At 41.5% G+C, this 24,749-nt stretch overlaps 1 protein-coding gene and 1 long non-coding RNA gene across 4 annotated transcripts in view; one reads left to right on the forward strand and one right to left on the reverse strand.

Moving 5' to 3' along the window:
* Positions 1-21,499, reverse strand: part of FHIP2A (FHF complex subunit HOOK interacting protein 2A) — a 32,648-nt gene extending 11,149 nt beyond the window's left edge. For 2 of the 3 annotated variants that reach the window (XR_013839080.1, XM_079976660.1), the window contains exons 1-14: positions 21,245-21,499; positions 15,447-15,525; positions 13,681-13,850; positions 12,652-12,756; positions 12,345-12,467; positions 11,310-11,348; positions 9,024-9,311; positions 7,962-8,158; positions 7,592-7,706; positions 7,403-7,479; positions 7,104-7,296; positions 5,640-5,809; positions 4,324-4,467; positions 1,409-1,499 (exon numbers count right to left, since the gene is read on the reverse strand). Coding sequence is in view for 2 of the 3 variants with exons in the window: in XM_079976660.1 (XP_079832786.1) it covers positions 1,409-1,499; positions 4,324-4,467; positions 5,640-5,809; positions 7,104-7,296; positions 7,403-7,479; positions 7,592-7,706; positions 7,962-8,158; positions 9,024-9,311; positions 11,310-11,348; positions 12,345-12,467; positions 12,652-12,756; positions 13,681-13,850; positions 15,447-15,525; positions 21,245-21,289 (1,836 nt within the window). In the remaining variant the exon portion in view is untranslated. The remainder of the gene's footprint in view (positions 1-1,408; positions 1,500-4,323; positions 4,468-5,639; positions 5,810-7,103; positions 7,297-7,402; positions 7,480-7,591; positions 7,707-7,961; positions 8,159-9,023; positions 9,312-11,309; positions 11,349-12,344; positions 12,468-12,651; positions 12,757-13,680; positions 13,851-15,446; positions 15,526-21,244) is intronic. The other variant, XM_079976661.1, reaches the window with a different exon arrangement.
* Positions 1,051-2,812, forward strand: LOC307216466. Its single transcript, XR_013839094.1, has 2 exons — positions 1,051-1,429; positions 2,523-2,812. It is a non-coding gene; the product is annotated as an uncharacterized lncRNA (long non-coding RNA).
* Positions 21,500-24,749: the final 3,250 nt, after the last annotated feature.

Consider the following 24,749-nt stretch of genomic DNA (forward strand, 5'->3'; position numbering starts at 1 on the left):
TCTGTCAAAGACCTTGCTACAGCAGACTACAGATAAATATAAAGGCAATTTAGAGAAAAAGGTGTCCAATTTGTATGATTATCTTAACTGAAATAAAAATATTACTGCACCGTGAACATCCCATTTGTACCACTGTAATAACTATGCAACACACACATTATCCCACGCACATTCCCCCTTTTAGCTGAATACACTGTCAGAAAGATTACAATCCTTCAAAATATCTCTATATTTTTAGACAGTAGCAATATAAAAATGCAATGCCCTCCAAAATAATACACCATAACACATCACTTGGAAAGCAAAGTTAGGACTCTCATACATGGAACACAATATAGGGTTGATTACTATTATTTATAAAAAAAGACATTTCTGTTCTGCCACTTGTTTCTGCATCCCACTCCCCCCAAAACAGGTTGGTGTTATTATATGGTTCACAGTGCTGCATAGGTAACCAACAGCGGGTGGCGCTGTTGGTTAAACCACAGAGCCTAGGGCAGGGGTCAGCAAACTTTTTCAGCAGGGAGCCGGTCCACTGTCCCTCGGACCATGTGGGGGGCCAGACTATTTTTTTTTTGGGGGGGGGGGCAATGAACGAATTCCTATGCCCCACAAATAACCCAGATGCATTTTAAATAAAAGCACACATTCTACTCATATAAAAACACACTGATTCCTGGACTGTCCGCGGGCTGGATTTAGAAGGCAATTGGGCCGGCTCTGGCTCCCGAGCCTTAGTTTGCCTACCCATGGCCTAGGGCTTGTCGATCAGAAGGTTGGTGGTTCAAATCCCCGTGACAGGGTGAGCTCCCGTTGCTCAGTCCGTGCTCCTGCCAACCTAGCAGTTTGATAGCACATCAAAGTGCAAGTAGATAAATAGGTACCACTCCAGTGGGAAGGTAAACGGCATTTCCGTGCGCTGCTCTGGTTCGCCAGAAAGAGGCTTAGTCATGCTGGCCACATGACCCGGAAGCAGTACGCCGGCTCCCTCGGCCAATAAAGCGAGATGAGCTCCGCAATCCCAGAGTCATCCGTGACTGGACCTAACAGTCAGGGGTCCCTTTACCTTTTACCTTTACTGGAGAATGATGGCCAATACTTGGTTTCCCATTTTAAATTTCAATGAACTTTCACACAGACCAGAGGTCTGTAGAAATGAGCCTGGATGTTTTAGAAATGATGGAGTGAAAGCATGATGAGAGACAGGATGTTCTGTTGCTAAGCAGCTGAATACAACAAAGAAGCTGAGCTACATTTGTGATCTCTTATACAGAGGCACTTCAGTGAGAGTATTATATTTCAGCAGATGGGTGATAACGTATTATTATTATCTGTCTATCTGCAAAATGGCGTTGCCTCATCTGCAACTGCATCAGCCACCAAACAGCATTTTCCTTCTGTCACTTACTTGTCTATGGGCATCTCTGAGGTAGGTATCATACCCTGTGCCCTCCACATGGTAGGAAGATTTGGCTTCATCCGGTACAAGACAGAGAAAACTGAAAACAAAAACAAGTAAAGCAGGAAACAAAAAGCAAGTCAATATAAATTTGTTCCTTCATCATGGCAGCAATAGATATGTCAAACATTGTTAAGCCCTCGCTTGACATAAGCAGCTATGTGGACTTCTGTACAATGAAGACAGATGAAAAAATCAGTGGAGGCATTTCTGTCAATCTGGCTACTGAAATTTTTCACAGCAAGAGAACCCTGCCTTGTTAATGACTCCAGCATATTTCAGATAGCACAGTAGCAGGACACAGTATGGCAGGGGTCAATAAACTTTTTCAGGAGGGGGCTGGTCCACTGTCCCTCAGACCTTGTGGGGGGCCGGACCCACCCTCTCCTGAAAGCAACCCCCCCCAAAGGACCCACCCTGCCACACTCACGCTGCAGCTGCCGCCAGCACCTCATCTTTGGCAGCATTGTCGTCCTCTGCTTTGGCCAGGGGTCCACGGGGCACAGAACCCAAGCCGCTGGCCTGGGTGGCAGAGGCAGCCTCCCCACTGCTGCCGCTTCCTCCCACTCAGCTCTTTGCAATACGCAGTCGCCTCAGTGGGAAGGAAGGGGCATTGCCCAGAGGTGTCCATCGCTTTGGATTGGCTGCAGGAGCTTCCTGTGGCCAATCTGAAGCCACGCCAGTGTCACCCCCACCCAGAGGCATCCGCGGCTTTGGATTGGCTGCAGGAGCTTCCTGCAGCCAATCCAAAGCCGCGCCAGCATCGCAGAAGTCAGTCCCCACGCGGTGAGGCCTCCGCGCCATGCTGGTTTAGCGCGGGGACTGACTGAGCGGGTGGCAGGATCTGCAAGGTTTGCAGGCCGGATTAACAAGCCCAGTGGGCCACATCCAGCCCACGGATCTTAGTTTGCCAACCCCTGCAGTATGGGTTAAAAACAAGTCTCATTTTATCATAACTTTAGAAACAATGAGTAAAATATAGAGTGCTTATTGCATTTCTTGCTATTCCATCTAACAAGTGGAGTGCTACACTAAATATAGCTTATTTTCATTTTGTTTTCAGCCACGCTCATTGTTTCTGTTCTTCAATCAAACAGGGAAAAGTTACAAGATACTAGTCCCCTTCATGTATTACTCGTGTGAAAGTGTGTGTAGAAAGGGTGGCAATGGCAGTCTAGTAGCCCCACCTCCAACAATGTGCAGCTCTTTCTGACCCTGCAACCCGCTTTGAGACCTTATGGAGAAGGGTGGATAAGAAATCCAAAAAATGATAATAAATATAAAGTCATTTTGGGGAAACATTTTAGGACCCCAAAGTGCATATATAAAATAACAAATAAACAACAACAAAAATTGTGCACCATTAATGACTGTAAATCATTCTTTAGCATTTCATCCACTCAACAATAGCTAATAGCCTAATTTTAACCCTTCTACTAAGTCACTGTAAAAAAAAAAAGTATTGCGAGATTTAAAATTCTTAACGTTTTTGCCTATTTTCACCTTTGTTTGAAAATTTCACTGTTTACTCTGGTTTACACAAGTTAATTACTAAGATATGTAGAAATCCTGCCTTAATATCTAATTTAGGTCTCCTATCTGAAAATTCTGCATAACATAATTAATAGTTGTTCCAATATTTGCGAAGTCTAATGAATACTGTGCCTGAGTAAACAGAGCAGGAATTTACCTGCCTGGAGAAGAGCAGGTCTTGATCGGGGATGGTGGGTGGGGCGGGGAGAGTGTTAGCTTTGCACATAACACAATAGTGTGATCTTTTTTGCAACAAAACCTATGTATATACACAACTCAAAAGAACCTTGAGATGATTTTCCTTACTGGACACTGTAGGAAAGGAACATCACCTAATGACATTTCTCTTCTCTTGAGTGTTTCTCTCCGAGCTCTTTAGTTTATAGTTTCACATGCACTACTGAGATATTTTCTTTGGCACCCATCTCACACATAGTTTTATAAAATTTCATGATGCAGTCGATGACAACTCAACAGTTATTTCTTCATTAAGCTAAGATACTGAGACTGAAGAACTATTTTTGAATGTATGAAATAAGGTTAGGAGCACAAGGTCAAATATTTCAAGTGGAACAGAATCATAACTTTCCATTTAGCCTGTTCATTTGCACTTGGCTCTACCTTCACAAACTTCCTTACTTACTCACCCCCCATTCTCTCTCTCCCTCTTTCACAAACCACAATAGTGGCAGTGTCTCTGCCATACAAGACGTTGGTCTCAATCTTCATCAGAGAAGGATGGTGATCACTAATCTGCTCACCTTTTTACATTCCTGTTTGAACTTCTGGGAAACTAAAATGCTATATATCAACTAGCATAGTACAGTACAATCTCATCTTGCACACATTTAACTTCGGCGATTTCAAGCCAACCAGTTGAATTAAAACCCTGAAGGCAGAGAGCTTAAAAGTTCTATTTGCTTCATGGTTTTCTGGGCATGGAGAGTGCTTTTAAGCGCTCCACCTTGCTTACTGGGCTCTGGGATTCTCTTGTGAAACTTGGACAGCCCCACAAGATCTCACAAGAGCATCCTAGAGCACAGTAAACAAGTCAGAGAGTCGGCTCGGTGTTCTGCTCCAGAAAGCTAAAGATGCTCACGCGGGGATGGCTCCAAGGGGGTAGTTCAAATATATGCATTTTTGCAAATACATGCTATCCCTGAAATATAAGTCCCATGCCAGATGGGATCAAAGTGTATAGTGAGGTCATTCCATCAACCTTACAACTCGGCTTGCTAAATGGGTGGTGTCACAGCATAACCAGTACAAAGATGAATGAATAGTAAAATTATACTGTAGTTATTACAAAAAAATTATTAGGTTCAGCTTACCTATTTACAATTTTATGAACTTCCGTCTTCCCATCATTTTTTGGATGATCTGGGCTGGCAGGTGGAGAAGCAGTGAGCCACTCTTGGTTTGACAACATGGTATCAGGAGAAATATCCGTAAATAACGGATCTTCTTCTAGATCTCTGTGAATTTGCAGCAAAAATGGGGAGAGAAACATTTTTTGTTTTACTCTCTAAAAGCACTGAAATTTAGTCACTTTCTGAATCTATGTCTAGGATCCAAAGAGCTGCTTTAGGCTTGCATGCATCAAATAGGATTTTTGCCTTGTTTCCCTTTCAACTGTAAGACCCCTCCCCACGATCTAATGTCAAATCACAAACTGTCTTTAAAGCATGTCTCAAAAAATAACTAGTAATATGGCTTAATGACTGCTTTTTTAGAAACTGAAACCCAAAGCCCCATGGGCATGCAGAACTAGTTTCACACTTCCTTGGATCGTGCCGTTTATTTATTTATTTTAAACAACTTTTATTTTCTGAAATAATGGCGTGACATGGAACTAGAGAACATTAACATGAACTAGTGTTCACTGAGAATGCATAGATAAATGAAACAAGGAAACATATATTCTAATTTTATGAAAGGGGCTTATGAATTTTTGTTGTATTGTTAAATAATACTGCAGCAGCCAAGGCAACATTCAAGTTCTGGGTGTTCTAAAGCCACTCAAGTGAATCAACAAATACTTTGAATCTTACCCAAATTTCAAAGACAAATGGGCTTACATATCCTTAAGCAAGACATCAAGCTGATCAGTCAAAAAGGGAGGATAGCCTAATTTGTGTTTAAGTCTTGTCTAAAGCTCTGGAGAGCCACTGTCATTTTCAGTGTAAATAATAGAGAGCTAGATGGACTTGATACAAAGCAGCTCCTTACACTCTTGTGTTGAACACATGCAAAAATGAAGGAATTACTCCATAGACCCCTTAAGCCAACTACCACAAGAGTTAAACTCCACTTGTTTACTCAGAAGCAGGTCCCACTGTATTCAATAGGGCTTGCACTCTAGAAAGTGTATTTAGGATTGCAACTTGAGATGCATGGATGGGTGAGAAGTGAAACAGCAGCAGACTGTTAACATGCTGGGTTATGTAACAGTTCTATACACAGTATAAAGCCTAACACCGTAACTTTATTTCTAGATTCAACATTATGTCAGTATACTAAAATACACACACCCTCCGGCTTAAAATGTAATCTTTGCTTTGATAACAACAGCTGAAAGACATTTCAGCTACTGCAGAACTCTCCAATGACACAGAGGAAGAAAAGTGGGGCACAGAAAAGAACATACACAGCTCCTGCTATCTGGCCATTCTCCACAACATCTTTATCTTCTTGACAGGGTGGTTTATATTCCGTATAGTTCCTCTCCTCTAAATTTCTAAGAACCAAGTTATAAAGAATGTGCTCATCAGGTTTTTGCAAAAGGTGCTCAAACATTCTGAGTGTCATTATGCTGATCTGCAATATATAAAAAAGACATAAAAACAGGTTCCCACAAAGCAGAGATTCTGAGTATGCTATTATAGTGTTGCACCTATTAAAAAGTATTCCATTTCTTTAATGAATAATAAATGTTTTCCCACACACATACTTTCTCAGTGCTATAAACTGCTGGTAACCAACGGAGTAACAGACAAAAGAATCAACTCAAACTATGTGTATGGCCCTTACCTATTGCAATCAACACTTGGAAAAGAGGCTCTGGTTTGTCAGAGATTATTTACGGTTTGGGGCAGACAGAGGTTTCACATGAGAAGTACTTTTCATTATTCAAATAGATGTGCTAATGAAATACTCTGAAGCCCTACACCCATGAAGTGTGCAAAGCACACAGTTTAAATAAAGCCCCTGCCCCCATAACATATTATTGCTATAGTACTTGACAATATATTCCTCCTCACAGCAACTGCATAAGATAATGAGAGACTGATTTGCTGTAAGGACTTATGGTTTTGGAGTCTATCCAACTTTGTAATGTCCTCACTCTAGTTATGGAGACCAGGACTAAAGCATCTCCACACTGTGGAAACAGAAAGGAAGTGCTAGTTACAGCAAACCCGTAACTATCCTTTCCTTGCCTGCCTCTAATCTTTCAACCAGTACAGGCCTCAGGTTGGTCTGCCTGCTCCTAGATGCAGCCTTCTGGAATTGCTGGCAGGCCGTTCTTCCCCTTCCCAGTCAACTCATTTTTTAAGTCTCAACCTTGGCAGATGAGACAGGGGCCATAACAAACTGTAGTGGCTCACCCAACTAAGTACTAGAATGGGAGAAGTACCTGGCCTCACAGTGTCCTGAGCCATTCCCACCCCCAGTGCGTTAGCCTCAAGAGCACAAGTTGTCACCTGGACTCAGGTAAGTAGCAACTCCCTCCCCACATTACAAAGCTCCCCTTTCTTCCCAAGAGTTCATGATTGAAGTAGACTCTGAACTCAGGACTTTCAGATATTTCAGCACTATTTCAGATTTAGTGCATCTCAAAATGCATTTTCCAGTTCATTGGGAATGGAAGAACCTAGAGGAAGCAGCAGTGGAAGATGGACCTTGAAGTAGCACCCAGTAGGTTTCAACACATTTTGTTCATTGATATCAGATCTCTGAAGATGAGCTACTCAAACAGCTTCAACCCCCCCCCCAAACCACTGTCTAACACTTGAAAGATCCACTCATTAGTAAGTTGTTTACAAATGCAATGACATTGGTCATAGCATGTTGGCAGTCACCCCTGTACTTATGCGGTATTATAATATCTTACCTCATCTGAAATGTGATCACAGTGTTCAATTAAGCGATGTCGCAATGGGTGCCTGTTGATGTCTGTCAGTTTTTCTGGCTCCCTTCGCTCCCCAAGGATAAAGCAGACCATTTCATGTACTAAAGCATCTGAAGTGACTTGGCGAACCATACGATGCAACAGGGCCGTTGACGTGAGAATCCCCATCTCTGAACTGAGCACAAGAAGGATTTTTAAAGGAAGTGACATAGGTTCCTCCTTTATGTACATATAAAAAATAGGGGAGACCTCTCTCTCTTTCCAACAAATGCCTTACTCACGTTTGCATTAGTTGGGGTTCCATTACGCCAACAAAAAAACGTTCTCGCACCGAGCTTGCCATGGCAACAGCTGTTGTCTGAAATAAGAGGGCACAGTGATACTCCCTTTCCAATTTAGGACAAATAATAATATATTCTAAACTTGTTTTGGATTGTACATAGAAAAGGGTTAAAGTAGGCATCTCAAACCTTGTGAGCTTCCTTAATGAGCTGATCACAGTAATCAAACCAGGATAGAAATGAAATCAGGGCTCTTTTTCCTGGAAAAGCAGATGCATCTTCTTTATGGCTGTAGGAATCCAAGCTGAAGTACAAGAAGGGGTGAGAAAAGCGTATAGATTCTCGGTATTTATTGGTTTTCATCACAGCATAACTAGAAGTTCCATGACTAACCTAAGCATTTAGATATCGCTTGTAGTTTGGTGCTTTGAAGTTTTTACTTCTTTGGAGAGCCACCTCAAGCACAAGTTGTGCTATAAATGTATTTTTTAGAAATGCTTTTTTTAACATACACAAGGCACAAACTGTAGCTCAAGGTCCATTGAGACAATATTCTTACCCCCAGTTAACTCCTTCCACTGTTTCAATATCTAAAGGATCCATCGACTGAGGGAGGGCTTTGTAGAGAGAGGCCAACCTGTCTGTCAACAGTTCACACAAGCATGTACTCTCTGCTAAGCATTTGGCGGCTGCTGGCTCTGGCAAACTCACTAGGAGCATGAGGCCTTCACAAGCTTTCACAGCTATCCGGCCATCCTGTCACATAAGAGAAGACAGAATACAGTAAGTTTCAAGTTCAAATAGGAGAGGAAGAATATTAGGGTTCACATGGCTATTACTACAGATACATAATAATATACCCTAATGAATTGACAAAGTTGTTTTATCGCTGTAGTTTCCTTATCTCCACTAAGGCCCTTTCGAAAACAATATGTTTGCTTTATTTCAGTAGACACTATTTAGAACAAGACTAAGCAACTTTTGGCATGACCATGACCAAGTTATTAACAGCCTGTGAGTGACAAGTTAAAAATAAATATGCAAGCATTATAACAGTAAGGAGGAAAAGTGACAACAGTTCAGCGACCCAATGAAACAATCCCCAAATAAACCATGGTGATGAACATCAGTTTCTGTAGAAGATCAGCTCACAGGACTACAGGACATACAAAAGGTATACTAAATAAAAATAAAAGCTCACCTCACAATTTTGGTGAAACTAATGTTTTCCTGAACATTTGAAGCCTGCAATACAAGGTTCTGTCCTCATCTTACCAGGTTGGGATGCTTAGCAGGGCAGTGGGGAGGGGGGAGCATTACATTTTACAACTGGCAGGGAAGTATTTTTCCAAAACCAGATGATTTCACACCAAGCAACATTTATTATGTAGGTGCTAGAAGAGTAGAAAAACATACCCACCACATTTACCATAATGATATTTTAAGTATATTCACTGAATTAAAAATGTGTGTTTGGGGACACTGATGGTGTTTTTAGAGGCCTTCAGTGCCTCTCTCAGCTGATAATTCCTTCCATTCTTTCTGATTAATCAATAAAAAGCCTTCAGGGCCCCCCCCATATGCCCACTTAAAATCAAAAACAATTCTGCCGGTCACTCACCGGGCTTTTGGTGAGATTGAGTAGAGAATCCACCAAATTATAGTCCCCATGTGGATGGGCAGCCAGAGCCTCAGGGGACAAAGGGACGTTTAATTCATCTAGACTTGTGGACAGGTCATCTGCCTGCTGAGGAAGGTCATTTGCGCTCTCTGCTTGATCCGCTCCACTTGATGTCTCTCCAGGCTGAACAGACTGTCCTGTATCTGTCACCACGGAATCTTGGCCTTTTAGCATGTCTGCTGTAATTAAGCTTGCTGTGCCTTTTGAAGCCAGCCCCTTTAGCTTGCTCTGAAGAGGGTTACATCCAGAAAGAGAATTACAAAGATAAAAATGGCGCCTGCACTGAAGCTGAAAACACAGCAAAATACAAGGCTTCCAAATAAAGCAGGCACAAACACAAGGAGGTTAAACAAAACAAACTAAAAACAAAACGGAAAAAGAAACAGATAGCTGGAGTGCGGTCTCATCAAAGAAACCGATTAGAGCAGCTCAACTCAATCACTAAAACATGTATATGTGAAAATTGTCCGCAAGACTCTCAGAGTTTGAAAACGGAATTTGAATTTCTGAGAAGTCATTTACCTCAGCCAGCACTGGGAATCTTCAAAATCTTAATGGTCATTGTAGATCTCATCTAGATGCTGAAGTTCTGCATTTAAACTGGCTTTTGACAAAGTTTAAGTAACTGGCAACCCTGTAAACTGTCATTATATATCTTGGGCTGAATTTCATCGGCCATTATCTTTTGATTTATTACATTCTATCTTTGAATTAAAATTTCCTTGCAAAAAATGACTATTTATCCACCATGGTTTACTTCTTCTGTTCCTTGGTTTCTAGATAAAACACATCTCATTCATAATACTAGAACCATTGGCAGATGACATTACTCTTAATGGTCAAGAGAAGCACATGACGACTTTAACAACCATGCTGCACAAATCCTACATACCAGGCTTTACAGAAATTATAAAAAAGGAACCTCAGTCAACCCACTAGCTGGAGCCATTATTTAACATTTGCCTTTTACACCAACTTCTGTATTAGTCAGTTCAATAAGTGTGCAAAAAATGGCCTTTCCTTATTCTATCAAGCCACTGAAGTAAGTGGATGCCATTTGATTTGTTCAATCTTCAGTATGAATGTCACATTTACTATATACAGGCAACCTTTTGACACAAATGCATTTAATGGAAAATGTGAATTTTCAGGTCAAGACCCCAATCCACCTTATCTCTGTAGTTCTGGAAACACAGTTTCAGATTCCAATCTAACCATGCTTCTGAGCTGCATATGTCTAAGAAAAACAAAAGCTGTTCTAAGAATCAGCAGTTATTCTCAGGAAATCTGCACCTGCCATCTTAACAAGATCTTGACACCATTCCCCGGGGATCCATGTTCCTCACTTCATATTCTTCTTGAAATGGAAGAATTGCACCCCTGCCTATAAATCAGTTTCAGATGTTTAGAAAGACCTTCAGAGCATATGGATTCAAAGTATCAGTCTTTATAAGAGATGGGGGAAAGTATGAGCACGCAGTTAATTATCCCTGAAGATGAAGAAAATGCATATCCTACAGTATCTTTTATAAGCAATAGAATAGCAATCCTTTATTAAAATAAGCGTGTATAACTATCTATTATGTACATAACTATCCCTGAGCCTTAAGAAATATTTTACTGTCAGTTTTCACTTTTATTCCTGAAAAGTGCTGGAAGGACATGCAACATGCCATGCATCACAGAAAACAATCTTCCAGCTCTTGAATGTAATTTATTTTATAATGTAATATAATATAATTGAGTGATTCCCAATATAAAGATTGGGGGGGGGGGAGAGGAGGAGGTGTGACAACTAATTATCCATAGAGAAGACCTGCAGCCTCTACACCTTCTCTGCTAACCAGCCTAGTTTCCACGTAGATTAAATTTAGTTCCTACCTGACAAGGCTATGTAAAAGTAGTGTAATCTATGAGGGGTTGCATACAGCCAGCAGGATGCTTAAATTGTGCTATTTTTTGTATGCTAGTTCCTACATACACAGCGTTAGCACACCGGTGAAGCATGTGCCAGAGCTGTGGATTTCTAGGGTGCTAACATGATATCATGCAGCTCCAGAGACCCAATTTAAACAAGATATTTAATTCACATAACCCTACAGGGCACATTTTCTCTCCATTTTACAGGGTTAGTGAATTTCAAATAAAAGAGCTTTTGCATCTAGCTCAGCAAAACAGACAAAATCCACTGGTCTGTCCATGCAGTTCTGAAGCCCACCTGCTCACCTGCCTCCTGGAAGTATGTAGGACAGGGTCTTGTATCACCTAATAGGAAAGTTTAATGAAATAAGCTCCATATTTTCAGAGTCAAGATCACCACCATCAAGGGACTTCACTCCCAGACCACTGGGGATAGCAAGAACAAGCAACAGTTTGCCAAATTTAACAGGAAGGGACTGTACACCTCTCTATATGGAAAAGGGGAAAATACAGAAAGCATCTCCTCTGATTAAGAAAAGAATGCCAGATAAATAAAATCTTCCAGAGATGGTAACAACAACAAAAAGCAAACCTCCACCAGAGAATGCTAACTGATAAAATAAGAAGCATAAAGAAATATACTTGGCATAGGAATAAGTACTTACTTCATTAGATTAATAATAATTATAGGGGAAGAGAATAAATATAAATATAAAAATGCAGCACTGTTGTGTAAATAATAATAATAATAATAATAATAATAATAATAATTATTATTATTATTATTATTATTTATACCCCGCCCATCTGGCTGGGTTTCCCCAGCCACTCTGGGTGGCTTCCAACAAAATATTAAAATACAATTTTTATGCTTCTGTAATATCACCACAGAAACACACAATCTGCTTTCTGGCACAAGTCATAGAATCATAGAATTGTAGTTTTGGAAGGGATCATCTAAGTCCATCCCCCTGCAATGCAGGAATCTCAACTAAAGCATCCACGACAGGCGGTCATCCAACCTCTGCTTTAAAATCTGCAAGGAAGGTGGGTTCATTACTTCTTATGGAAGTCTGTTGAACAGCTCTTACTGTCAGAAAGTTCTTCTCGATAACTTCAACTCTCTTTTGAAAAGCAATTTCTAGCCCTGGCAATCGCAAAAGAACTTGGAAACATACAAGCAACAGATGGAGAAGGCTCAGGAGCCAGTAGCAGGTTAGAAGCAGCTTCCAGGGATCAAAAGGCTTTATTCCCTGCCCCTCTGATCCTGACAGATACCTAACTCAGTTCCCTTTATGGTGGGGAAAAAATGCCAGTTAACAAGCAGTGTGATCTACCTACCTCAAGGAAGAAGTTAACCAAGTATGGATCTTGTTTCAGCTTTGCACACACTGTACAGAGAAACTGGATTTCTTCATTTTCTGTGGGTGTTGCCAGAACTTCCCCACAAAGTCTGATTAATTTCTGTTCAAGAGAATATTATTATTAATAGTACTACTAAAGAAAATAAAACCCCAATAAAAATGCCCACATCAGGATACATTGTTGAATTTTGCTTTCTAAGATCTTAAAGCAACAAAACTGAAATATTACACCAATAATCTGGGAGACATCATTAAAATGTGTTCCTTTAAAAAGAGTTTAGTACCTGCACGGGTCTGTGTACATTTATGTGTGGGAGAAGAGGCTGTTGTATTCTTCCCAGCAGCTTTGTATAAAAGGATAAAACCTGCTGTTTCATGCCTGGAGGACACTAGAAAAAGAGATACAATAAACATGAAATATACATAATGTGGAAACTGGCAAACAAAACCACCAAGGTGTCTAGAAACATTAGTTTAGTAACAAACACATTAAATGCATCCAATATCTCATCCATTTTACAATACAGAGATTTGGTACAACACTTAGACCAATTATATCTTTATTCTATTTATTTTATTTCTATACTGCCTTATACTTGAAGGTCTTAAGAAGGTCTTAAGAAGGTCTGACCTTTATAGTGCACATTATGCAGTTAATTTAGCATTTCAAACTAGCATAGACTAAGATCCTATGCACTTGTTTTATATCTGTAGCAAACATTTGCAGTTGTTTAGTTTGTGTTACACTTATTGTTCATACAATATACTGCAAGCAGCTTTAGGTTTTGTGGGAAACCAGCACACAAATAAACACAAAGATATACAAGTGTCCATTCTTTTATGTCTAGCAGTAGTCTCTCACACCCAAATGGGTGTGGTCTGATGTGTGTGTCCTTGTGTCTTTCTCTCTCTCTCTCTCTCTCTCTCTCTCTCTGTTTGTGTGTGTGTGGATGGAGAACCTTGAAAAGATTATGTGTGCATGCTTTCCACGGCAGTTTTAACCCTTGGAGTGTTTTTTTTTCAAGTGAAGAGGGATACAATGTATTTGGAAAATGTTCAGCTATTACTCAATCAAAATAGCTTTCATTCTGCCCAACTGCCAGGATCTTTCCATGACCCCATGTCCTTACGCCCTCTGCTTTCAACAGCAGCATTTCTTCACCACTTGTAATACAACACTATTTTATTCTCAAAGGTACTGCAAAAATATGACAAGTCAAAATTTCGTTTACTGAAACAGTACGCACAAACTAAGTACACATGATTATATCCAGTCACAGGACCTGAGCTTTCTGCAATGGAGCTATACTTACATCAGCCTTGCCCAAGGTGTACAAAGTCTCTAGGATCTTGTGATGTAGTAGATATTCCATACAAGGTCCTGTTTCCCCAGACTCCCTCTCATTTTCTTCCTGAACTAAAATATCCAACATCTGCTCCAGGTGAGAGGGAATGTTGGTATCAGTCACAGGAGCTTTGTCATCTAGAGAAAAAGGTTCCATTAAAATAAAGTCTCCTGTCTCAGTTGTTGTTACTATTATTACTACTACTGTTTATTAAATTGCTACACTGCCCTTCATCTGAGGATCTCAGGGCATTTACAATATAAAAACACAAAAAATACATACCATAGCAACAAACGAAAACAATACCAACCCCCCAGTTTAAAAGGCCATAGATTGTTTAATTAGCCAAATGTCTGGAAGAAGAGGAATGTTTTTGCCCGGGACCTAAGGATATGTAAAGGCGGCACCAGGCAAGCTTCCCTGGGGAGAGCATTCCACAAGTGGGGAGCCACTGCATAAAAGTTAAATACCTTACAATGAAGATCATATACTCAAACACATTTTCATTTGAATTTTCCTATTGAATGAATGCAAAGAGGGCTTGTGTGGCTGTGTGGGCTACACCAGTTCTCTGCTCCCCCCCCCCCCCCAGCAATATGATGGAGCTCTATGCACATACATTAGTATGCATGTAGAGCTATTCCATATAAAGGAGAATCTGGCCCAATAACATGGAGATCCTCTTCACCAACAATACTCTCTTAGTAGCAGTGTGGCTTCTGTTTACCAAAATGGGTGAGGTCAGGGTTATGGATACACCAGCAGAGACAATCAGGCATTCCCTATCAGTGCCTACACACAGCCTGACCTTATTGCTTCCTTAACCTGCTTGGTAAGTGGTAGCGATGCTGTGATGGGAGGTTAATGTTGTGGCTCCGCAGCACCATACTGATGTACATACACAGAGTCCCTTCTCATGCTGATCAAAGATTGGGGGTGGGTGGGGAGGTAGCTATGGCACATTGTCGGAGAGTGGGTTGGCCGTGTGGCTGGCCCACATGGCCTCACCCACATTCTTCCAATTTATGGCTGTGCGTTGTGTGAATTCTCTTGACTTCTCATGTAATAAAAGAAAGAGAAAAATCACAAACATATTTGCTACTTCAGCTAAGCTTTGAATGTGTGGAGTTGAATGTGTGGAATTGCCTTTCTTGTTCAAATTAAGGGGGATGACCCTGCCTGAATTGAGTTCCTACTTGGTATTTTATATAACTATGCAGGACTATAACTTTACAAAAAGGACAGAAACAATGTAATTCTTGACACAAAATGCTTGATGATAATCTGAAGCTACATACAGTATAGACTTCCAATGTGTTATTTGGGAGAGGAAGTTTTAATGTTGTGAAGAAACTTAATTGGTCTCTACTGCATTTATCAGCAAACCCGTGTGTGAAGTAATTTTATATAATGAATCTGGAAATAATTTATACTACTATGTGGCAAGAGTATAAATAATCCAGTAGCAAGTTTGCTATTCCCTCTTATGCAACTGTCTACAAACAACTATCATTATAAAACAAACAGGAATGAATTGCAACATCTAAAGACTTTGAATCTCTGTGTTGACAGCACTGAATACGTTCTGAAAGTTATTGTGAAGTGTTACATTCAGGTCCCACCAGCTATTTCCCTGCTTAATTTTATTATTTCCCAGATCATTACTTTTAAGTAACAAACAGTACTCCCATCTGCAGAATTGTGTGCTGAAGTTGCAAATAAATGCCTTTTACCTGATGTCTCTATGTAGTAATGGGTAATCGCCTTCCAGTGGAAAACAAAGTCTTCTTGCAATGGAAGGGATGGCGCAAGCTGCAGGAAATAAATAAAAAGCAGACAAATGACATTTCCTAAATGTTAGTCTTTAGGAAAACATAGTTGCAAAGATAATAATTTCAAACAGGGGCAGGGGAGGACCATATTCTCTTCTGGGAGGTAGCAGGAGTGGAGAACCTCAGGCTGGAGGCTGAATGTGGCCCTCAGGACTCTTCCTAGGCCTTGCCCCTTTCTCACGCCACACCCTTCACTGGTCCCGCTCTGTGATAATGCCTGGATGGTGAATGGAGTTTGTGTATAGAAACCTCTTGCTTTTGTGTTGCAAGTGTGACAATGTCATGTCCCACTGCTGACATGAAACTCCCAAAAGGTTGCCCAGTTCTGCATTCTTGCCTTACTGGTACAGAGCCCCAAATGAGCACCTTTGCCAATAAAGGGTAATTTGAGATTTTTAATCTTTATTATGGTATTACATTATCATTAACAAGAAGAATGTAAAAAGATAAGAACAAAGAAAGAGCTTGTTGGATCATGCCAATGGCCCATCTAGTCCAGCAAACTGTTCTCTCAGTGGCCAACCAGATGCCTGGCTACTTTCTCCCAGCTACCCTAGTAGCCAATGAGGTAATAAAGTGTGGCTCAAATTCAGTTAGGCCTCTGGGAATGAGGAATGAACAATGGGTGTTGATTAAATGGGGAGTGTACAGTGGACAATGTCTGGTGTGACAGCTCACCAGCTTTGTAAACTGCCTTGGGTTGCTGTTTTTTTTTTTTTTTTTTTTACAGTCAAGTGGTCTATAAATTTTATGAAATGAATAATTAAACTGGCAGCTGACTCCTTGGGAAATTGGCCTTCCTTCCTTCCTGAGAGGGAGTACATACTCCTACTGATGATAATGGAAAAATGGGAATAAACTAACTAGCTTTTACTAGTTTTCTCTTATTTTTGAATAGTACAAATAATAGCACACCTATTTCTGATCACATATTCTACAATATTTTTGAAACAAAAATAATGGCAGCAGGATTTAACTTCTGATATTGTAGCAGACTGGCTGCCATTTTAAATAAACTTGACATATGCCTGGTTTGATGTTCTCTGTCAACTTTTGGCTGGCAATTCTGAAAATGGAGAAGTGGCAACACTCCTAGGAGTGACTTGCAAAAAGAAATGAATTATGGAAAGAATAGGCTGTTGGATATTATATTGATATGCTATTGATATGCATATACATATTCAAAATGACAAAGGGGAAGCATTGGTATTGCAGTATTATTTAAAAGGAACTCCAAACCAGTTATCATGGTCACTTTAAGCTAGTTAAAGTCAGACATTTCTGAAATCTGTAAAAATTTCTTAATCTTGATCCTAAACACACATCCATAGAACTAGAGATTATAGCTTTTGAGGGGATGTATTTTCAATTAAGCGGATTTGGGATTGGAGGGTGATATTCAACTATGTCACACACAAAGGAGACCCACTGAAATTAACAGATTTCATAAAAAAGTCAATTTATGTACATTGAATCAAGCCACTGACTTAAGCACACCTATACCCACTGAGTTAAATGCATACGATCCCCGCCCCCCAACATTTGAATCTTTGAAACGGACACAAACGGACAGAACTGTGACTACTTTCAGCACTCATCAGCTTCAGAATTAAGACGAAAGACAACATGCAGTGCACCAGGCCAAATGTGCCTTTAAACAAATTCAATTTCTCGGAACACAACATCCAATATAGATCAACACTATACCAAAAGCTCTTCTGCAGACCTTGTGAGAAAATGTCAGCAATGAACACTAACAAAAACATATGAAACTCAACATCATACTATATTTAATTGACTTCAGCACTGTTTAAAAAGCCAGGGCCAAATTGCAGGCTTTGGCCTGCTTTGTACACACCATGAAATTAATTTTTTCCACTTGTTTAGCAGTGAGGCACTGCTGGGACCTGACTTGACTTAGAAGACTGCTGATAAAGCTACACAATGTTATCAGACTCAAAGATGTGCAAATCTTTCACAAACCCTATCATGCCCCTAGCACGGTAAACCAGCAGCTTGCACACATTTAACTTTATATTCAGCTTTACACGCATGGCATAAAATAGTTTATATATATATATATATATATATATATATATACACACACACACACACACACACACACACAGAGGGTGAAAAGGGGGCAGGGTTCCAGGGGAAATGAATTTGCCAATCCTAATCGCCATTGAACCCAATTGGCTTTGATTATACACAATGTTGGCTTTAGGTGCAATCCCCGGAAAATAATCCTTGTATAAATTAAGGGCCTACTGTATAACATTCAGGCTATTTTTTTAGGTATACATGTATCCAACCAAAACAATGAGTTGTATCCAACAGACTCACTAAAACTAACAGAGTTAACTCCATTGAGCTCATGGGTTTATTTTGAGTACAGTGGTACCTCGGGTTAAGTACTTAATTGGTTCCGGAGATCCATTCTTAACCTGAAATTGTTCTTATCCTGAAGCACCACTTTAGCTAATGGGGCCTCCTGCTGCCACCGCGCCGCCAGAGCACAATTTCTGTTCTTATCCTGAAGCAAAGTTCTTAACCTGAAGCACTATTTCTGGGTTAGCGGAGTTTGTAACTTGAAGCGTATGTAACCTGAAGCATATGTAACCTGAGGTACCACTGTATGTCTTAGTTGGATAAAAGTTCAAAAACTCCTGCAATTAAGTTTTGAGGCTTTACTAATATTTTACCTTGCACTATCTAGAATTCTATCAGAAATCAGTAGTATAAAAATTACAAAAAAAGGTTGTGGCCTCACTAGTGAAATCTGTGGAGTATATAATCCACCGTTTCAAACATTTAATTACCGGTAATTTGATTAAAATATTTTTTTCCAGGCCAATAACCAATTCTACATTCACAATGTAGCTGCAGCCACTTCTAGCAACCTGAGACGTGCACCAGCATAATATGCATGTTTGATATATTTACTTTATTAAAAAGATGTACTTGTACTATAGTTTCAGAAGGAGTCCATTGGAAATTTACATTAGGACAATAGAGATCTGATGCTGAGAGGCATGGTTGGAGGCAATACAAACTAGGTTTTTATAACTTTTATTGAATAAAATTATTAATAAACATGTGGTTGGCATACACACGTGGTTGGCATAACACAAATTGAGTGGAATGTTAAAATTTGCCAAGGAGCAAAGAAAGCACTAGAGGCATCATTTTCAATTCGTCTCATAATGCTAACACAAGGAATCATTAAAGAAAATTAAAGGGCAATGCACCTGCTCAAAGACAAGTCCTACCTTGCACAAAGGTATAATCAACCTTTGGAATTTTTTTGCCACAGGTCATAGAATCAGCTGGAATAACCTAGTTACTTGATGGAAGGTAGAACAGTAATTATACTGAACTTTTACCCCAAGAGTGGAATTGTGTTGGCATACGAAGTATCTTAAGTGGACTATTCCATTACTTAGGTGAGGGGTGGTTAACCCATTAACCTTTCGTCAAACCTCTGGGTGGTGCATGCTAATGGTGGGTGTAGCCACCCACCCTGTCCCCCCTCCACAGCTGATGAAGGGCATTATTGCCCTTTCTATACTCATCAAATGATCAATCTGATGAACAGTGATTTGCATTCCCATTAAGGTACTGTGGTGGGCAGAGGCATTTATTATTATTTTACTGTTGTTAGCTGCTCTGAGCCTGGCTTTGGCTGGGGAGGGTGGGATATAAATACTACATTATTATTATTATTATTATTATTATTACCTATCTACCCATGCCAGCAGCATGTAAACTTTTTTTTTTTAAATCCACTGCCAAAATTGATCAAGTCGGGGGGGGGGGGCAGGGCTGCAGGCATGAGTTTAGCTGCCCCGATTTAAGCCAAATGACACAGAATATAGTTTTTAATACTGCATGCTAGAAGGCTTAGATAGGCCTCTCACTGCCCAGCTGGCACAACTGCCATAATGCCTCATGGACACTTGAAAAAATGTCTACCCAACCCTGAAGAATCAAATATTAGGGATGCTAGGTGCAAATTGGGGGCAATTTGCAGGGATAACTGGTTTTGATGAGCGATTAGCACGGAGGTACTTTTGTTTATTACTTCAGATACTCCAGAATGCAATCAATCTCTCTCTCTCCCACTGAATATTCTAGGAAACTGGGAAAAATTTCTCAAAACACATTTATAAAGCTGCAGGAGTGAACACAGGGAATATTTGACTGTTTGGAGCCTGCTTGCCAGTCCACTGTGGGAGCAGAAGGAGGGAGCAGCTGTGAAGGAAATTTTAATACAAAAGCCCCAGTGAAACTATGCCTAAGGGGATAGAAGGTTAGGGGGGCATATTTTAGATATGCCTATAAAAAGGAAGGGAAGGACATTATCACTCCCTCTATTTCTGATGTTCAGGCTAGAGTGTCAATGTTTATGTAGCAAAAACAGCACTACCTCTGCACCAAAGGAAAACATCAGCAAACTCAACTGACATATAGGTTTGCAGGAGTACAAAAAATCTGGAGAAAATAACCAAAAGGACAAAAAAACCAAGCCTAAAACACAACTACACATGAATGCAGCTTGTATTTAACTCACCAGATATGTTGTCACAAAAAATCCACTGGCAACAAAAAAAATTATACTGGAAATATGCAGCTTCAAAGCTCTTGCTTCCCAGGCAGGAGGCAGCTGTATCAAGCTGTCAGCCTGCCCAATTGGCACCTTCAAGAACCCCCCCCCCCCTTTACAGATAGGTAGCCGTGTTGGTCTGCCATAGTCAAAACAAAAAAAAATTCATTCCAGTAGCACCTTAAAGACCAACTAAGTTAGTTCTTGGTGTGTGCATGCACACTTCTTCAGATACACACTGTGTATCTGAAGAAGTGTGCATGCACCCCCCCCCCTTTGTTCTTGAAAACAGCCTTGGGATTTGGGGTCCCCCCCCCGCCTTAATTTTATGTTGTTTACTTTGCATTAGAGCATATTTATTTACATCAGAGTTGCACCATGTGAGGAAACAGAGGAGATACCCCTGCCTCTTCTCCTGGAGCTTCCTACCCCAGCTGGTCAGCAGAAGAGATTGAAGGAGTTGACTTACTTCCTCCTCCCTACCAAACAGTTTTCCTTTTGTGTCCTTATTTTTTAGATTGTACTAAGTTGGAGGCCAGGGACTGCCATGTATTTATACAGCCGATCTGGTAGTCTTTTTATGTCTGAAGAGCAGGGTGATAAAAATAGTTAAATAAATAAAGACTACTGTACTAAAGTTTCAGTGTATTTTATTACACCTTGTGTGCGTGCGTATTTGTAGTTGGCCACCCCGAGCACCCTTTGTTGGAAAGACGGCATACAAACTTAACTAGCAAATAAACGAAGAACTTGAAGGCTCCTGGCTTTCGTTGCGGGGCCCCGACTCGTGATCGCCCAGAGGCTTCGACTGAGCCAGAAACAGGACACAGCCACGTAACCCGCCCATCCCGGAGACTGGGAGGAAAAGAGCAAACCACTCGGGTCTCGCCAAGCTCCCGTCCCCTCGTCCTAAGGCAGAAATAAAACTATCCGGCGTTGGAGGGAGGGAAGGAGGGCATGGCAGTTAAAGGGACGAAGCCGGCAGCAGAGCAAAGCGAGGGGGATCGCGAGGAGGCCCCCCAAAAGCGCGTTCCCCATCTTAGGCCCAACAGGATCCCCGGGCTTGCGTGGCGGGCGCCGCCGGTGGCCTTACCGCCTCCACGGCGTGCTGCAGGATGGAGGTGAACTTGGAGAACATCCTGTCCCTGGACTGGAGCAGCCTCTGCCGGGAGGATCGCGAGAGCTCCTCGATCCGCCGCCGCCGCCGCTCCAGGGTGAGGACTGCATGCGGGGGGCCTGGCCGCGGCGATCGGGTCGTCTACCGAAGCGAAGCGGGCCGGCTGCTTCTCTCCGCTTCTCTTCCCGCTCCCTCGCCTCAGGAGACACCGTGGCGAGGACGGAGAACGACACCCACCGGGGCCGCCCGGAAGCCGAGCGCCTGCCTCTGCTGGCGCCGCCGCCGCTACTCCCTCTCCTGCCGCCGCCGCTGCTCGGCCTACAGGGGCCGCTGCCTGAGGAGCTGCCTGCGCGTGTCCTTCGGTCTGGCAGTCAGTCAGTCAGGCCTCTGCCGCCGTGTCGGGGGAGGTAGGGGGCGGGGCGGGAAGCATCCGGCCCCGGGGAGGGAAAAAACAACGGAGAGCGGCCCGAAAGGATAGAGGCGGGCTGAGGAGAAGGGAAGCGAGAAAGAGGAGGGCGAGATTACGAAACTCGCTCTTTGGCCTTTGCCGTGACCAACCGAAAGGCCACGAAATAGTGAGCAAGTTTTCGAGTTCCTCAGAATTCCTCGCGACGCCGCCTGTCAGACGGGCAGAAGAGAGGAGGCGGCGCAGGGTCAGGTTTCCTCAGGGTCGTGCCCGTGACACTTTGCTGCCTGCCAGCTCTGCCATGTAAGGCCCAGCCACGAAGCAAAGAGCCAGGGCCCACCCTGCCGCCTCTGGGATCTGGTGCTGAAGGGTGGTGTGAGGTGCTGAAAGTCGGCCTGCACAGGTTAAGCCAACCTCTGTCCTCCAGTGTAGTGGAGGAGGCTGCCTCCTCATCACCAGTACACTGAAGTAAGAGTCAGCCGCCAGTTTGGCCGGCTTCTGTATGTGCGACAGGAACCGCCTCAGTGACAATTATTATGTTGGCTATGCAATAAACTTCATTTATTTAGAGTACTACTAGCTGACTTTATAGCCCCAAGAGAATCTCAACAATTATCACAAGAAGCACGGCGAGGGATTATGGAAACCGCAGTTCTGCAACTTCTGGAGTCCTGCAGGTTAGCCATCCTTGTTATAAAGAGTTGTAACCACTTGCACTGAACCCTGGTACTGGCATCAGAAATAGGTATGGTATTCTTATGGTGCCAGGATTATTCAAGTGCCATTTCCTGCCCTTTTTCTTTGCCTTCTCTGATGTTGCCCTTTAGCCTCCACCTATGAGGGGCTGGGGCTGAGCAGTTGGAACTCAGTCAGCCCATGATGGAGGCAATCCTTCCTTTGCTTGATGGTGATGACTGTAGTTGTCACTTTAGAGACATGACAGTGTCAAGAAATGAGTGACTATGTATATGATTAGTTGCTTTTTTTATTAATTATTGTAATTATGTCCGGTCTGTCATTAAAGGAGCTGAAGGTGGTGTACATAGTTTTCTTCCCTCCATCTTATTTTCACAACAGCCCTATGAGGTAGGTTAGACTGAGAGTTAGTGACTGGCCGGCTTCATGGCTGAGTGGGAATTTGAACCCTGGTCTCCAAGGTCCTAATCCAACACTAACCACTACACCACACTGGCAATATTACAATATAATTGAAATACTTAATCTTTGCTCAGTTTTGCACTTCCAGGTGGATAAGAAAGAATCAAAGCACGCTTAGTGAACTCCTTTCAAGAACCAGCTACCCACTGAATTCCTTTCAAGAAACAACTACCCACTCTGAATTTAAAAGGCAAAGTGCCAGAGAAACACTCAACTTTCAGTTTTGCATTTGCTACACTGCAGTTTTCTAAGTGTATTAGTGTGATTGCTGTGTCAAAGAAGATTTATTTGCCATTCAAGCTTCCATAGCTCACAAAGTGTAGGTAATGGAAAAAAAATCTTCAACATGGGGGTTGTGTCCATAGGATGTCCCTGAGGAAGAATTATCCTAGGATTTCCCAAAAGGGGAGTCTGCCATTGAGGACTGGAAAACAAACCAGTGAGGGAAGGAAGTGAGCTAAATTTGGTTCCAAATGTTGCCTTAGTCAAAATTGTGACCAGGTGATGCTGTCACATAGGTCAGATATGGATAACCTGTGGCCCTCCGTATATTGTCCTCCATTTCCCAGCAGCCCCAGCTTGCTTGGTCAATGGACAAGGATTACTCCAACAGCTATCTCCGAAGTAGGTGGTGCTGCATTGGTAATGTGGAGGGTAGGGAAGGTACACTTGGGAACTTATAAAGCTGGAGACTACCTCACATTGCATAGGGGAAATCCAGATCCTTCAGTCAAGATGTACATTCCAGGGTTGGAAAAGGAGAGAAGTAAAAGGCCTGTCATGACTGCATTACCATAGCAAGAGAACACTGCCATTTTTCAAACATTATTGATTTTGCTCCCCTCATCTTTAGTGTGAACATTTATTTGTGTTTATATTCCCAAGGTCTCAGGGGGACAAATCAGTGTTTTGTATTATATAAAAATGTCGTTTAAAAAATCACACTAGAAACACACTGAAGACAGGGATATTCATTGGCCCATCGTTGTCACTAGAGGCACAATTTGCCACTCTGTCTCAGAAACCTTCTTCCAGCCTAGGTATACCAGTTCTTACTTGGGGAGCAATAGTCTTATTTCAGTGATAGGTGTCCTGATAGTCTCCCATTTAGATTACTGTAACACTTTTTTATGAGGGTACCTTTAAAAATGGCCCAGAAACTTTGGTTGGTACAAAATATGACTGCAATATTGCTAACTTAGATGGGCTGTTGCACTATTTTCTTTGTTAATGGCTTTTACTCTGTTTCGAGGTCCAATTCAAAGGACTGGTGTTGATTTTTAAGGCCTTTTACCGCATTGGTCCTTTGTACCTGAATGATTGTCTTTCCTAAATGTGACTTCTCGGATGCTATTAACTTGATCTAAGGTCCTTCTTTGAATGTCCTGTCAAGTGAGGTACAATAGGTGATTATGTGACAGAAAGGGCCTTCTCAGTAGTGTTGCTAACACCCTCAACAGAGAGATCGCTGCAATTCTGATATCTTACCTTCCATTGAAAACATTTTTGTTTTGCCAAGGATTTTTATAGAATTTGATTCATTTGGTCATTTGTCCTGTGTTTTATGATCTTATAATTTTAGGCTTTAATTATTTACGGTAATTGTATGGTGGTTTTAAAATATTATTTCCAAATAAGCAAATATGTTAGCTGTAGGGTCCCCCCTTTAAATGTTTTGATTCTATCTAGTGTTTAAATTCTGAGTTGTGTTTTCTTTTCCTTTTTTTAAAGTTATTTAATCCTGTAATCCACCCAGACAACATTTTGTTAGCAGGTGGCATATGAAGCACAAATTCTACACCAGCCAACCAACTAGTCAAAAGAATAATAATTTTCAATCCTGAAAACTAGATTGTGAAGGGGAATGAATGGCATGATGTGAGATAAACACTGGAGAAGCAGATGATCATTTGCTTC

This window comes from Podarcis cretensis, assembly GCF_951804945.1.
Source record: "Podarcis cretensis genome assembly, chromosome: 5".
NCBI lineage: Eukaryota > Metazoa > Chordata > Lepidosauria > Squamata > Lacertidae > Podarcis > Podarcis cretensis.